The sequence below is a fragment of the Ursus arctos genome, unplaced genomic scaffold, assembly GCF_023065955.2.
Source record: "Ursus arctos isolate Adak ecotype North America unplaced genomic scaffold, UrsArc2.0 scaffold_17, whole genome shotgun sequence".
NCBI classification, from domain to species: domain Eukaryota; kingdom Metazoa; phylum Chordata; class Mammalia; order Carnivora; family Ursidae; genus Ursus; species Ursus arctos.
Window position 1 is genome coordinate 238,673 of NW_026622841.1, and position 15,924 is coordinate 254,596.

Genomic DNA, 15,924 nt, shown 5'->3' on the forward strand with positions numbered 1-15,924 from the left:
AACAACACTTGCCCCTGGCTTTGGAGCAGATCCCAACAGTCCATTAGTCAGTCAATCAACATGTGCTACACTCTGGCTTGGGAAACCTTACGCAAGAGGCAGGCAAGAGGCTGACTCAACAGTCCGTGCGGTGAGGCCTCAGCTGCGGGAATGTAGGGGGCTGCTACCAAGACTTGGGGGTTCACAGAAAGCTCCCCAAAGGAGGTGGCCCCCAGGTGAGGCAGAAAGGAGGGGAAGAAAATGTGCCAAGATGAAGTCATAGGAACAGGATTACATGCAGTGAGGTGACCAAGTAAGGCTGTGGCACAGGTGACCCCATCAGAGTCCCGAGAGAAGCTGGCTGGGGGGCTGGTGCAGATGGTGGACTGGGGCTCCCATCTGAAAGGGGAAGGGGGTAAGCATGAAAGGGGAATGATTAGCAAGGAAACTTTGACTCGAACAGAAGGAACATCCCAAGGCAAACCCACGGACGCAAAGCTGACTCTGACTTGGGGGGGGGCGGTGAGGCTGGGAGTTCAGGTTGACAGCACTTTAAATCTGCCCTGTACTTGGCGTCTGAGGCCAGTCCCAGCTGTGGCTCCCTGCTACTGTGGAGTAACCACACCACTTCAGGGCCCTGACTCCGCCTCCCCCACGAATTCTTCCCAGGGCAACCTTTCCTACAACCAAAGTCCTCTTTAAACACAGTTCCACAAACAGAACGTCAGGAGCCAGCTGTGGGTACCTGAGTGCAGGTTGGGCCAGCCACCCCACCTGCACCACTCCACCATGTCCCGCCCTCGGCAGCCGCACCTGCCCCAGGCTCTGCTTAGGACACACGCTGCAACCACCAGACTTCTCGCTGGGGCTGCAATGCTGTAGTTCAGTAAGTAATATTTTAAACCCCAATCACAGGAATTTACACGGAACCCTGTCAAACTTCATTTGGTTGGTTTGGTTCTTTATCTCAATCTACTGAAAGACAACTCTGAGTTCTATGTTGTCGTATGACATATTGTTCCCAGTGCTATACTTCATATAATTCCAATAACCCTCAATTAACAAACAAGCAGACCCTGGGACACCGGGTCTCAGAACCAGGTCTCCACACTTCAACAGGCTGGCGCAGAACAGAAGTCAGTCCTGGGATGGCACAGGCTGTTCTCAATCCTATGGGATTATATGGAGCAATGAGATCCTTTCTTTTACTCTAGAGCTTAGGTGCATGCATCATAGACGTGGTGTTCTGAATACGTTTTATGACGAATAATTTTTATTTTTTAAAAAACTGCATGTATCACAAACTCTTGAACGGAGAAGATGCCGTAAAAAAGCGGGAGATATTCTGAACTTTACTGGTAGGACCCAGAAGGCCAAAATGTCAGATGGAGACTTGAGGGAAAACGTGGAGTTTCCAAAAACTGAAACAAAGCTGTCTTCCATGGCAATCCTCCCATGGAAGCCTGTCAAGTTTTCTTCCCTATTAGGTGTTTCAGTTGCTTAATGTTTATTTTCAGTTCTGCTCTCTGGCTACTCAGTTCTTTCTAGGATTTCCAGTCGGTCCTCAGTGAAGGGTGGGACCGTGCCCCCAAGCTCCTGTGTAGATTGCCAGCTTATTGTTAAGAGGAAATAACCCGGGACCAGCCAAAGGAAGGGGTGGGGAGGGTGCAGAGCTGCCATGCCCACTCCCCAAACCTCCACGCACACCAACCCAGAAACTCTGTGAATGCAGATCAAGTAACTGAAATTCCAAGTCCTTTTAACAAAATCAGAGATGAGGGGCGCCAGGGTGGCTCAGCCGGTGAAGCGTCTGCCTTTGGCTCAGGTCGTGATTCCGGGGTCCTGGGATTGAGACCCGCATCGAGCTCCCTGCTCAGCGGGGAGCCTGCTTCTCCCTCCCCCTGCTTTTGTGCTGTTGCTCACTCTCTCTCTCCATCTCTCAAATAAAATCTTAAAAAAAAAAAAAAAAAAAATGTGCAGAGTGCTGCACGCCAGCTGCTAACACGGATGCTGTTCATGTCAATTTTTACCCCTGGAAGCCCGGTCCACACCACCTAGGGCACCTGGCAGGAAATGCAGAGGTGATCATGTGGTCGTACTCCTGTCCCTCGAGAACACAACTGCTGGTGCCGCAGCATCAGGGCCTGACCGTGGAGGATGCCGTCCGTGGAGGACGCCGGCGGGATCGGCCACGCCACAGGCTCCTCCTGACCTGGAAGCTGTCCTTCCGTCTCCACTCCAGTCGTGGCCCCCTCATCCCCCCCGTTCCCACGCTTCTACTGGTACTTACTGGAGTACCTCAGACAAGCGTAAGAGTCTGGAGCATAGCTTCCCGGGTCTGAAAACACACCTTGTTCCGGCCATTTGTTGTCTTTCAACAGAACTGAGCCCCAAGCACAAGCGGGAAGAGAAAGAGAACAAGCCACACCCTGTACCGGCCTCCCCACATCCCCAGTTCTGCGAGGCAGCGATGGGCACACCCAAATCTGCGGTGCATAATTCATGACCTCACAGTGCAGGAGCCTTGCCCCTGCGCCCGCTGCTCTGCATTTGGGGTCTGGGCACCTCCTGCAGTGTGGACCCAGACGTGGCCATCAGTAAGCAGGCAGCTTGGCACCGTAGGGTCCCGTGTTAGTCATGTTTCTTATGTCCGTGTTTATGATGCTTTAACATCTCGGGGGCCGTGTTGGCCTAGGAGAGACTGCCCCTCCCAGGGCTAACTCCCAAAGACAGTAAACAATTACCTGGTAAGCTCACCTTTTATACGCAAACCCACCAACCCAGAGTCCACACTCCAACCGCCTCCTTTACCTGGTTCTCTGGCGCGCATCCCCCAGGGCCAGCACGCCCACAGCCCGGAGCCTACTGCTCCTCCTACAGCAGGAGCCACGCCTTCTCTGCCTCCTGACCTGCGCCTTCCGGGACAGGTGGGATCACGCAAATACCACCCAGACACCAACACACCCAGAGCTGCTGCGGTGGTCCCGCCTGTGACCTGTGATGCGGCCTTTGACGGGGCCACCGTGTGGCAAAGGCAGCACTTCCTGGTGCCACCTGCCTGCACAGAAGGCTCACAGGGGGCGTGCCCGCACAGTCCTTCCTGAGGCTGTTTACAAAAGTGCAAGTCATGCTCCCCAAAGAGCCAAGCCACAGCTTCCTTGCTCCATCTCACTAACACATGTCTGATCACATAAACCCTGTGGGTACCATTTTCAGCATCTTTGACACTGATGATACTTGGGAAAGAGAGGTGCATGTTTCTCTAGGTCAGACTTAAATAAGGATTTATTTTACTTCCTTCCAACAGCACTAGTCTGGCAAGGCTCCCCACAGCTGCCCTGCCCTGGGGAAAACTGGACTTGGGGCCATTCTGAAGTAGACTCTGAGGACGGTGTTCGGAATGTGAGCCGAAACACGTGCAAACAAGGCAACGATGCTCTGCCTTCCTAACGGGAAGCCTGTACAGCACACGGCTGTGCACGTCCGAGAAGGGTGTGCAAGTGCCCAGAGTAAGGAGGACCGACTGCTGCCATCATGCTAAAGGACTTTCACACACTTCCGACGGCCACCTTCCTTCTCAACCGAAGTTCCAATTCCACCTGTGTTGTCGGGCTGCACTGCACACATGGAGCCCGCGGTTCTGCCAGCAGAGCTGAAGCCTCAAGATCCACCCCCTCCCTGCCCCTCAGTTACCGCCACCCTTCCTGCCTGCGCCCCTTGCCGCCTCCTGCTCTGGGCTACTGTCCACAACCTGGGCGCCACCCAGGTTAGAGCTGGGGTTGTTGCTCGCTGTCCCCAATGGGTGGTTCCTGGGGGAGAGGTCACCATCCGCACAGGGCGCCGCTGCCACCTTTCCCTCTCTCGTTTGCGTTGCCAGATGAGCCGTCAGCAGCGACTCCTCGGGACTCACGGTCCTACGCCCTTGCCCTTTCCTCCTCTTGTACTCCATGATCTGTTTGTTGAGCGCCTCATGATCGATCCCACACAGACTTGAGCATGGGGCAGAGGCCGGGGTGCCTTGCAGTGCAGGAGCGTCCAGAGCCCCGGGGCCCCTGGAGGGAGAAGAGGCATCCGGTGAAGCACAAGTGGGGCAGCAGGAGGGCGTGGGGCCCTGGGCCAGCGCTGCCATTTCCCCCTCCACTTGCCTGTGGACTGCTGAGGGAAACTGGGGAGAACGGCACAGGGCTCCCCAGCCCAGAACCACTCTGCTGGCGCTCCTGGAGTCTGCATGTGGTGCAGGCCAGCCCAGTCCCCGCACGGCCCCTCCACGAGATGTGTTTTCCATCTCTTTTTCCCCAATTAAACACAGCTAGTGTGCTAGGCCAGTTTCACAGAATTACGGCTGGGGCCTTTTAGATCTATCACTCAGGTTACTTGAGAAACCAAAGGAAAAGAGAACTGGTGCAACCCTTTCAAAACCCAAATTCGGCCAAGTCATGCCTCTAAGTCCTTTCCTGCTCAGCTCTGGAAGGTCTCACACCCACGGGCTGGGCTCCCTGTGGCTCCGGGCCTTTGCCCTAGCTCCGTGGTCCTCGGGCTGGTGATCGTGGGCCCTGCCCGAGGTCCCGACAGGACCCCAGATGCTGCGGCACCCAGTCTAAGGAACAGACGCTGAGCATCTGCTGTAGCTCTTCCCCGGCCTGTGATGGGGCCCCTCCACATACACCCCTCGAGTCCTCACGACTCTTTCTCAGACCATGATGAGCTGATTGAAAACCGCAACGCTGCCCCACCCATCCGCCTCCTGCTGCGCCAACCACACCTTCCTGACCTACAATCATCTGTGGCTCCCTGTTGGCCTCACCCAGCAAAACGCGAGCTCCAAAGACCCCACTGTGTGTTCTGTTCACGTAAGCACCCTAGATGCTAGAACAGGGATACAGAAAATTGTGCTGAGTGGATAAAGAGGATGCGGGAGGGACACGTGTCCTCCCTTGGTAAGTCGCTGTAGCAACGTCTGGGGGGGACCATGGAGGCCCTCCCAGCCACCTTGCTGAAGTGCCAGGAACTGCTGCAGGCTGCCACTGGGAATGGCCACAGGCCGGAGGGCACAATGCCAGGCCCGACTGGCACCCCTGGCTGAGGGTGCAGGACTGTGCAGCAGCCATGGCAACCACCAATTCCACACCTGGAGGTCTGCCCAAAGTAGCAAAATCACATCCCCACATACCTGACGTCATCTCGCACACAGTCTTCTTTCTCATCCGGGGGTCCGAAATCGGCACTGGCCAGTAACCAGTCAACCTGAGAAGGACAGACAGTGGGTAACTCGGTAAGCCACACCTCCAGCACCAGCATCAGAGCACGGCTCAAGTGAGCCCGTGTGAAGCCTCGCCGTGTTGGCTTGGACACAGGCCTTCCGAGTGCCCGTCACAGCCCTCTGCTGACACCTCGCAGTGGTGACGCTTTCAAACACCTGCTACTTATGTGTTCTCTGATAACCAACTGATGCTTTTTTAAAACTACACTTTAAACCTGTAAACATCAAACTTACGAAAAAACCAGGCAAATATGAGTCCAAATAAGTAATTCCTAACAAAGCGTAAAATACTTTAATTTTGCCACAGAATTTGTGTTTGGGGAAAGAAAGCCTCCTGGCGTAGTGATCAAGTCACAGTCTGGGGTGTGGCGTGCGAATCCAGCTCCACGGTGACCGAGGGGCCTAATCTGGAAACGAAAGCTCTCCCTCCGTGGGGGCACCACACTGAGCCCTGCTCCCTGGACACTGAGGGCGGCTCACACCTTTACCTGCCTACCTACATGCCCAGGATGTGCACCTGAGACCCTACCCTGCTGCAAGCAAGCCCAGGAGAGCCCACGTCCAGGACCAGCGCCTGTCGTTCCCCACAGCAACACAAAGCACCATCACAAACCAACGGCACGCCAGTAAAACCCACAAATGTAAAAAGCAGCAGAACCAGGAGAAACGTCAGTCCACAGAAAACAGAAACAGGACTGACGACGCCACAAAATGAGCAGTGACTGGACGTCTCCCAGGGTAGCTCGGAGAACACGCTCACTCGCACCTGGACACTCGACTGTCCTGCGCAGCTTGGACAGACTTCACGAAACAAAGAGCGGCCAAGAGGTGCATGGGAAGACATGCGCATCAGTCATCCAGCAAACGCGCGTGGCCACCAGAAGGGCCACCGCAAGGGCAGCAAGACCCCTAACATCACGCGGGAGCTCACGGGGGCCCGGACAGTTCCACCTAACCTGCAGCTCCCTGAAAATTGACATACCTGCCACCCCTACATACCGACCTAAAACACGCAAAGATGTGTAACAGCGGTTCACAACAGCTCTACTCACAGAGGCCAAAAACCAGAAGAGAGACAAATGTCACTTAGCAACCACTTACACATGAAACAACATGAATCTCAAAAACAGCGCTGAGCAAACAAAGCCAGGTGTCTGCTCCTATGCATGTGGAATTCCAGAAATCTAACCAGGCAAAACTAATTTACAGACGGTGGTAGGGAGGGTGAGGACTGGGGTGCGGGGGCACAAAGGCACGTCCTCCTCCATCCGGTGCACTGCCTAGAAATCAAGCTTCACTAAAGCTTCTCTTTGAAGCCTTAACCAAGCACTCAATGCAAATGCAATCAAATCCTGACACGTCCAAGAGACTGCAGAGACAGCAGCGGCTCCACGCTGACCTCTGAGAGAGAAATCAGTCTGCCCAGACCCCCTTTCCAGGAAAGACTCAGGCCCGACTACACCAGAGTAAGCAGTCCGCATGGTTAGCCGTGCTCTGCCTGACACCTGCTTCTCAGACGCCCAACCGTCAGCGGGAAGACAAGCAAATGTGTGATAAATCACAATACCGGTACCGTAATTTAAGCATTTTCTTTAAAAATTAACATTTTTTCCTTTATAATCATGATAAAATCAACATTTAAAAAACCCTCTGGGGGCGCCTGGGTGGCTCAGTCGTTAAGCGTCTGCCTTCGGCTCAGGGCGTGATCCCGGTGTCCTGGGATCGAGCCCGCATCGGGCTCCCTGCTGGGAGCCTGCTTGCTCCTCTCCCACTCCCCCTACTTGTGTTCCCTCTCTTGCTGGCTGTCTCTCTGTCAAATAAATAAATTAAATTAAAATCTTAAAAAAAAAAACACCTGACTGAAACGTAACACACGGGAGAAGTACACAAATCGTGACGTGTACAGCTCGATGACGTTTCTCAAATGGACTGCACCCACAGCCGTCTCCGACGTTGCAAAAATGAACCCCAGAAGCCTCTTCACATCCCTCCCGCTCACTCCCTTCCCCAAAGACAGCCATCAGTTTGGCCTTCATCACCAAAGATTAGTCCCACTTGTTGGAACATTCTGTAAACAGGACCACAAGGAACATAGTCTTTTCTCTGGCTCCGCATCAGCTGCAAGGTGAGGGGGCCATGTCCACCCACCACCTGTACCCAGGAGTCCGCGAGTGTACCGGGGCGTCTGACTGAGGGATCCCTGCGGCCAGCACTCCGGGCGCATCTCTCGTACCTAACCCTAACCCCACCTCCCTCCACTCACGTGCACCCACCCTTTCTCTCAAATAAATAAATCTTTTAAATAAATAAAAAAATAAAAATAAATAGGTGTCATCTAGTCCCGTGGTGAGTAACAGCTACCTAACTATAATATCATAAATGCTACTGACTGGATTTTTTTGTAGTTTTTAAAAGTATATCACACCTTAATAACTACCAGGTAATTACCACACAGAAAGAAAACCTATATAAACATACTGGTTGTAACCTTTATAACTTACAATTAACAGAACGTAACCTTCAGTATAAAGTAACTTAGGTTGAATCCAGAGAGGAAGGCAGTTTGCAAGTCGAGAAACCGAAATTTGGTTTCCTAGAGATTTATTATTTTTTTTTAAAGATTTTATTTACTGATTTGAGAGAGTGAGTGAGAAAGAGGACAAGAGGCGTGAGGGTCAGAGGGACAAGCAGACTCCCCACTGAACACAGAACCTGATGCGGGACTCGATCCCAGGACTCCATGATCATGACCTGAGCCGAAGGCAGTCGCTTAACCAACTGAGCCACCCAGGTGCCCCTCGTAGTTAGAGACTGAGTGGTAAACGTTAAAAGCCAGAAAAATCGGTTACCTCTGGGGAATGTGGCTGGGACAGGTGCCCGGGACGCTTACCTTCCATTTATACTCTTGGGGATTGATTACTTCTTTTAACTACACACATTACCATTCGAATATCTGAAGATTAAATATAAAATATTACTCGTACGGGAAGATTATGGGAAGTGAATTACGTCAGAGCCGTACCTCAGCCAGAGCTGCATTTCCTTTGTCCTGAATGAACACAATTGGTGGCACATTCCTCAGGGTCTGCTGGGACATCAAGAGATGCCTGGAGAGAGACAGTGCACACGGTGCAGTTGTAGCTGACACTGAGCAGAAAGGAAAACACGCAATCATCTCACAGAGAATGAAGAGAGATCTGCTCTCACATTATTCAAACATGAACGTGTCAGCGCAGGACAGTCTTCCTTAGCCAACTGCCACATCACACAAGGGACACCAAACACATCATCACAACTGTTTCTAATTGCCTAAATGCGACTCTTGAGATCCTTACGAATAACTGGATCTTAGCCTGGATGCCTCCTGGGCGTGGTGGTGGTGGTGGGCTGCGTGGCCTGCGCATGAACAGCCAGTGGACATTCCCTGGCAACAAGGCCGCAGAAGTGCACCGAAGTCCTCAAGCACGGAGTCAGACACACATCGGCGTCTGCGTCATCACTCATGCATGCAGACATTTATACCATTAAAAGTCACTGAGGACACCAAGGCGCTTCCATTAACGTGGGTTATACCTATCCATATCTATCATACTATAAATTAAAACTCAGAATTTGAAAAATATTCATTAATTAATTTCAAATAACAAACTCACTAAGTGTTCATGTGGATATTTTTAATGAAAAATAACTTCTTTAAAAAAAGATTTATTTATTTGTCAGAGAGAGAGAAAGAGAGAGAGCACAAGCAGGGGGAGAGGCAGAGGCAGAGGGAGACGCAGACTCCCCGCTGAGCAGGGAGCCCGATGAGGGACTCGATCCCAGGACCCCAGGATCATGACCCGAGCTGAAGGCAGACGCTTAACGACTGAGCCATCCAGGCATCCCGAAAAATAACTACTTTAAAAAAAATGATTGAGAGGCATGGCATTGTTTACATGGTTACAAATTTCCTCAGTGCCTAGGTTAGCTGGATTCTCATCTCTCCACCTGCATTCAAGCTGTTCTGTTATTTTGGCTGAAACAGGAAAATCTGGCTTCATACGGATCCCTAACTAGAAAACGAGTACGTGAACAGCACTTGAGAAAAGAAAGATCTTCTCTGCTACCCCACAGAAAGTCAACCAGTGATGGCTTATTAAGGGTTGGCTGCACCGTGGAACCTGGAACAGGCCAGCATCGCTTGCTTTATACGAAAATCCAGTGGTCTTCCTGCACTCTGAATCAGGCTTTCCCTATGCCTGATTTTTGTAGCCTCCTGAACTCACTTGGAGACTACGGATTCCTCGAGTGACCCAGGATTTCATGTGCTGGCACGGTACCACACAACACTACAACACTTGTCAGCGTTACCACCAGTCTCATCCAGGGTGTTCAAGTATCCAAACGCCATCAGACTCACGGTGGTAGATACGAGTTTTCTAAAGTCAATTTTCATTTGAAAGCTTGAATTCTGGGGTGCTTGGGTGGCTCAGTCGGTGAAGCATCCAACTCTCGGTTTGGGCTCAGGTCGTGATCTCAGAGTTGGGAGATCGAGCCCCTTGTCAGGCTCCGTGCTGGGTGGGGAGTCTGCTGGAGATTCTCTCTCGCTTTGCCCCCCCCAACCCCTTTCTCAAATAAGTAACTCTTAAAAAAAAAAAAAAAGGCTTGAATTTTATCACTGGCAACAAGTACGGTCAGTTGTTTCCCCTGAAATGACAGGTTCACTTTGCTCATTTTAGAGAAGATGTCGGTCAAATACCCGCCATCTGAAAAGCACAGCTAGCTCACTCGTTATTCTCCGTGAACAAGCGTCTGCTTCAGCTCACATGCAACTGCGTATTTTCCCGAGACCACTGTCCCACAGCAACAGGGCTAGTTTAGGCTTACTCCCCACCACACAGAACACTGAGATGACACACACCCAAGGGTCAGGACTTAATAAAATTAGTAGCTTCTACTTATTTGTCAAGGATATTCTTTTTTTTTTTTTTTTAAGATTTTATTTATTAATTTGACAGAGAGAGAGACAGCCAGCGAGAGAGGGAACACAAGCAGGGGGAGTGGGAGAGGAAGAAGCAGGCTCATAGCGGAGGAGCCTGATGTGGGGCTCGATCCCATAACGCCGGGATCACGCCCTGAGTAGAAGGCAGACGCTTAACGACTGAGCCACCCAGGGCCCCGTCAAGGATATTCTTGAGTAAAACTGCACAGCTTTCTCTGTCAGGAGCCCCTAGACGTCTAGGACCACACTTTAAGAACCACTGTCCCAGATTATGTCTTGCATGAAAATGTAACTTACATTTTGAAATTTAAGAATATGCTTCCCAGAGTTTCCTTAAAACCAAAAGCACTTAGTGCGACAAGCGGGAGGTTCAAGGTGCAAGCAGAAGCAAACAGGCTGAGAGAGCAAGGCGCCATCACCTCATGTGTGCAGCGCTCCTCCGCAGGACGGCCTCTGTGTGCGCGTTCTGTTCAGCAGAGACCGTGGTCTTCCAGTACACGCGGCAGGCGGAGAAGTCTGGAGTCAGAGAGACCTGAGTCCCACCCACCCCAGCCGCGAATCACTCTCAGCTCCTGTGGGTTTCCCGTACACAACACTCAGGAGACAAAAACGAACGCGTCAGCAGCCCTCAGCTTCAGGGACCCACCACGCACAGGTGGACGCTGCAGCAGGTACCGCCGCAGCCACCATCTCCTGCCACTCACTCACAAGGGAGGAGGCTGGGCCCCGCATCCAAAACCTCAGTGTCCCTGACTCTGATCCCACAGCACGCATCAGAAATGCCTCACCTGCCCCTTCTTATCCTCTGTACGTCCCTCTGGCTAAACTCACTCTAGGGCAACACAGATCGTAGGAAGACAGGTGCAGACGCATCCACCCCACACACGTACTGGGCACCTGACAACGCCGTCGGTGCTTGCACACCACACACACATGCACCCCATCTTTACTACTTAGATGGTCACGCTTAACGTGGCTTCTGAACTCAAAGACCTCGTGACTGATGTGGGGCCCCCTTCCTAACCACTAGGCTGCCAGCCTCACCCGTTCCTCCCGCTCTGCGACCAATTCTACCTTGGAGAGCTGCACGTTCAGGTCACAGATCTCTTGGCTCACTTCAGGGGTGCACAGCAAATCCGTCAGCGCTTTGTAGAGGAGGCCATTCAGGGCCCTCAGGCGCACATGGTCATCCCTCCTGGTCTTCTTTGAGGTGCTCTTCGTTAGGAATTCCAACTGGGATGGCTTGTAAATCTCCATCCGGAAGAACAGACAAAAAGGCCAACATTCCAACTATACATTAAACTTTCTCTAACTTACAAAAAGCGGGCTGGGAAGGACTTAACACCTTGATAAAAAAAACCAACGTTACTCTCAGCCATCTCAGCTTTCATCGAGATACAATTTACAGACCTGGGTCCTTCTAGATTTTACCTAGCATCCCCCCCCCCGGAATTAAAAGTACCATCAGTATATGTTACTCCATCCAAAAATCTTACTGAAACATAATCCACATAGTGTAAAATTCTCCCTCTTAAACAATTTAGTGGTTGTTTAGAATGTACTTTTTGTAACAAGAGACAGTTACTACATAAACTTTCACAGTTCATCCACACATACATTCGTCATATACAGATGCTAAAAACCAAATGGACGTTTTGATATTACTATCTGATAACACAGACAACATTCCAGAAAACTTCAGAATAGTTTTTTTTTTTTAAAGCCAAGGGGCACCTGGGTACTCGGTTGAGCGTCTGACTCTTGGTTTTGGTTCAGGTCGTTATCTCGGGGTGGTGAGATTACACCCCAAGCTAGGCTCCATGCTTAGCGGGGAGCCCACCTGGGATTCTCTCTCTCTCCCCGACTCTGCCCCTGCCCCCTGCTCACTTGCACTGTCTCCCTCTCTCTAAAATGAATAAAATCTTTTAAAAAGTAAAAATTCACACTCCCGATGTCTCTAGTCCCACCCCTGCAGACCTTGTGTCCTCAAGAATGGAAATGGAAGCACTGCCAGGTTGGAGCTCTGCCGACTGCTGGAACCTTATGCCCACCAGAATCTAAAGCAGCTTCTTGCGGTTACTCTGTACTTACCAAGTGAGAGCCCAAGGAAGGACCTTCATACCAAAACTTCTTTCTACGGGGAGAAAATAAGAACTATGATACTGGTGGCAAATTAAAGAAAACAAAATCACATACACCAACTCAACATTACAATACCACAACCCTTCCTAAGGGGCTAAACTTCGGCACAGAAATGATGTTACTGGAGGACCAAGAAATTCAGAATTTTCTTTAAAGCATGGGTTGTAAGTGAGATAGAAGACAGTTTTAACTCAACCTCCTAATGTTTACTTAAGGTCTACTTTCAATCCTCAAGGCAGACAAAACAATCTCAAAAGAACGCCTACCAAACTGCACGCGAGCACTATACCGGGGTTTGCAGCCATGCGTTTGCTGGACTGGACGAGGAAAACCGGTGGTAGGGGAGGGAGTCTTCACTGCTTTGCTGGGAGATTACAGATAAGCAAGGACGCTAGCTGGACCAGCCGTGTGGTGGTGAACTGGAGCTGGACATCAGTATGGACTCAAGTGTCCCTGAGTATCCATGCAGTGGTCACATACAGAGACGTTTACAGGCGAGTGTATGTGCAGGGGTTAACAAAAATGTACTTTCTGCTTTGTCAGCTGAAAAGGCCTAAGGGACAGACTCCCCAGCTCTCAGATTATCATCTCTGATGGCGTCCTGCTATCACAGAGCGTCTCGAAGAAATGGCTGACTCCAGGGCTGAGAAAGGAAGTGCCAAAAAACGTTTTTAGGGGCACCCGGGCGGCTCAGTTGGTAAAGTGTCTGCCTTAGGCTGTCATGATCTTGGGGTCCTGAGATCGACCCCCGCATCAGGCTCCCTGCTCAGCGGGGAGTCTGCTTCTCCCTCTGCCCCTCCCCACTGCTCATGCTCCATCTCTCTCTCTCTCTCTCTCTCTCTCACAAATCTTTAGAAAAAAAAGCTTTTAAACTTAAAAGCCGCCACAAAGCCCCATAATGATGAGTTTGCCAAAGAATATAGGAGCTAAATAAAGAGCTCCCAATGGTCAAAGATGAAACAATCTGAGCAAAATAAAGTAATATTAGGTGAACCCCCAGAAGTCCAGGCTGACGTAAATCAGTAAGTGCTGGACAAGACTAGTGCCTCTCTCAGGGGCGCCTAGGTGGCGCAGTCGTTAAGCATCTGCCTTCGGCTCAGGGCGGGATCCCAGCGTTATGGGATCGAGCCCCACATCACGCTCCTCTGCTGGGAGCCTGCTTCTTCCTCTCCCACTCCCCCTACTTGTGTTCCCTCTCTCAAATAAATTAATTAAAAAAAAAAAAAAGACTAGAGCCTCTCCCGCAGAACTGCCCACCGTGAAGTCCCCTAAGGAAGACAGGGCGCAATGGGGGGTGGGTAACTCGACAATGGATAAACCTGACACACGTGACTGCAGTCAGTCATCAGGGCCAACAGCAAGGGTGACCAACATCCTTCTGTGGCCCTCCTCCCAAGCCCCCATAATGCCAGCACAATTGCGACAAGAAAACAGGAAATCACACCAATCCCAGCGGAGGGGCACCCTAGAGAATGTCTAACCAGTGCGCCTCAAAACCATCAAGGCCATCAGACACAGACACAGAAACCACCAGTCCAGGGAGCCTGAAAAGACGATTCAGTGCAACGTGGTCTCTGGAGGGGATCCTGGGGCAGAAAAAGAACTTTGGGTTAAAGAAGGAAACCGGAATAAGGAGTCCACTTTAGTCCACAGTGGGGTATCCACACTGGCTCATTCACGTGATGAGCGTGCCAGACGAACCATCCCAGAGCAGGCACTGTGGGCATCTGCGAACTCCGCACTCTCTCCAACATCGCTGTAAATCTAAAACTGTTTCCAAAATCTAGTCCGTTAAAACAAACGTACATCTATTACAGAGTTCAAAGTGTGGTGCGGACATCACTGTATTATTATACCCCTCTCACCGGACGAAAACTATCGTCAAACGAAGCCCACAGAAAAAAGCATTCAGGTGGACAGAAACGCTCAGGTATCTTTCCCTCTCTGATGAATCTACTCCCAGAAACTGCTAATAACAAGAATCGACAGAAACGCTCCTGACATACTGTTAGGTTTTCGCAAACCTAAAATCGTGATACCTCAACTGTAAATAAATAAATAAAAATAAAAATAAAGAGAAAAGGGCTGAGTGGGAAACCGAACAAAAAACAGCGATCAGCAGTGATGAGGTTCAGGTGAATATACGTGAGGTTCAGTGGGGTGAGGCCCGGAGCCGACGACCAAGAAAGAATTCTTGAGACTCTTGAGACGTCTTTGGTGCAAAATGGTGGTTTATTAAAGCACGGGGACAGGACCCGTGGGCAGAAAGAGCTGCTGCACCGGGGTTGTGAGGAATGGCCTATTTTATACCCTCAAGTGGGGAGGGGGCTAGGGATAGTCTCTAAGGAATTTTGGAAGCAAGGTTTCCAGGACCTTGAGGGGGCTAGCTGTTGTTGGGAAAGGGTCATTTATTACCGTCTAATAAAACCTTAGTCATGAGACCCTTCAGATGTATATCGGTGGGCCATAGGCTTGGGGGACGATTGCCAATATGTATCTTGGGGGGTTATAGATAAAGGAAGTTTCCAAAGGAATTTTTATACGTTAAAGTAGACTTACAGGATCTTGGTGGAGGGGAGGGGGTCAGGCTAGGACCGCCTTTTGCCCTTAGCAAAGTATTAACATCGAGGCAGCTGAGTTCCTAGAGGAATGTCACCATGCCTGTTTCAAGGACTTGTCAATGGGCTGTAGGTAGTGAGGACTGTTTCTTTGTCCTTTAGGGCAGCCAGGAGTGCCTGAGGAATGTCACATACATCCCATGGGGGGGGCGGTGTTTGCAGGGTGTCAGCTTCTGCTTTGTCCTCAGCTTGCCTTCCGTTCCCTCATCAAGCGGGATTACTGGCAATTCTCCAATAATCGTTAACCTGAGGAGCAAGGGCCTCGCTTGCTGACCAGGTGCGCCACACAAACCCCGCCCAGTGGAGTCCGCCCCTGGTCCCGTGGGCACCGCCGACCCCTCTCTTCAGGCCCATAGACGTGCTGCCCTTGTCCCGTGGACGCCCTCCCCTTGCCCCCCGCCTCCGCACATGAACAGATCCCCCTCCCCTGCCCCCTACCTGAAGCGCACCGCCCTCTGCCAAAAGGGCACCGCCCCCACCCCCAGCGCCCCCACCCGCACTAGGTGCGCCTTACTTGGTTTTCGAAGCAAATTTCTTGAGTAGGTTCTTGCCGCATGAGACCGAGGAGCCATGCAGGCCTCGCGCACCACCCGGAAGGAGGGCCGCGTGCCTACCGCGAAGTAATGCCGGGAGCCCCTCGCGAAGCCCCCACAGAGGGAGCGTGACCGCCCACATGGCGGCACCGAGAGCGCCGGGGCGGGGCGATGTGAGGGGGCGGGGCGACGTGAGGGGCTCAGGGCGGGGCTGTGGGACGAGACGGAAGCACCCGGAGCGAAGGGAATTCGGTGACGCAGTGCAGTCTGGGGCGGGGCGACCCGCGTACGGAGCGACGTAGGGGCGGGACGACGTCCTTTCAGGGCGCCGTGCGGCACGCGAGTTGCTCAGAGAGCGGGGCGGGGTCTAGAGGCCGCGGCGCCGCGCGGCGACGTCGGGGGGCGGGGCCT

General features: G+C 51.8%; 1 protein-coding gene across 2 annotated transcripts; it reads right to left on the minus strand.

Moving 5' to 3' along the window:
* Positions 1–1,234: 1,234 nt before the first annotated feature.
* RBFA (ribosome binding factor A) lies at positions 1,235–15,791 on the minus strand. 2 transcript variants are annotated; one of them, XM_057313294.1, is made up of 7 exons: positions 15,495–15,791; positions 12,312–12,354; positions 11,295–11,471; positions 10,640–10,752; positions 8,262–8,346; positions 5,150–5,223; positions 1,235–4,031 (listed from the first exon to the last, which is right to left on the minus strand). In XM_057313294.1, exons 1-7 carry the CDS (start codon positions 15,653–15,655, stop codon positions 3,665–3,667), a joined length of 1,020 nt encoding a protein of 339 aa, XP_057169277.1. In that variant the 5' UTR covers positions 15,656–15,791; the 3' UTR covers positions 1,235–3,664. The 2 variants fall into 2 exon arrangements, with proteins under 2 accessions (XP_057169277.1, XP_057169278.1); XM_057313295.1 differs by lacking the exon at positions 8,262–8,346 and having other exon boundaries at positions 15,495–15,685.
* Positions 15,792–15,924: the final 133 nt, after the last annotated feature.

What these genes read in the sequence shown, in the direction of transcription:
- RBFA (XM_057313294.1), bottom strand. Translation starts at nt 15,655, where the DNA reads ATGTGGGCGGTCACGCTCCCTCTGTGGGGGCTTCGCGAGGGGCTCCCG. An exon ending in TGAACGTGCAGCTCTCCAAG is followed by an intron (nt 10,753 to 11,294) that starts GTAGAATTGGTC and finishes GGTGGGACTCAG; the next exon opens with GTCTCTCTGACTCCAGACTT. An exon ending in GAAATGCAGCTCTGGCTGAG is followed by an intron (nt 5,224 to 8,261) that starts GTACGGCTCTGA and finishes TGTCCTTCTCAG; the next exon opens with GTTGACTGGTTACTGGCCAG.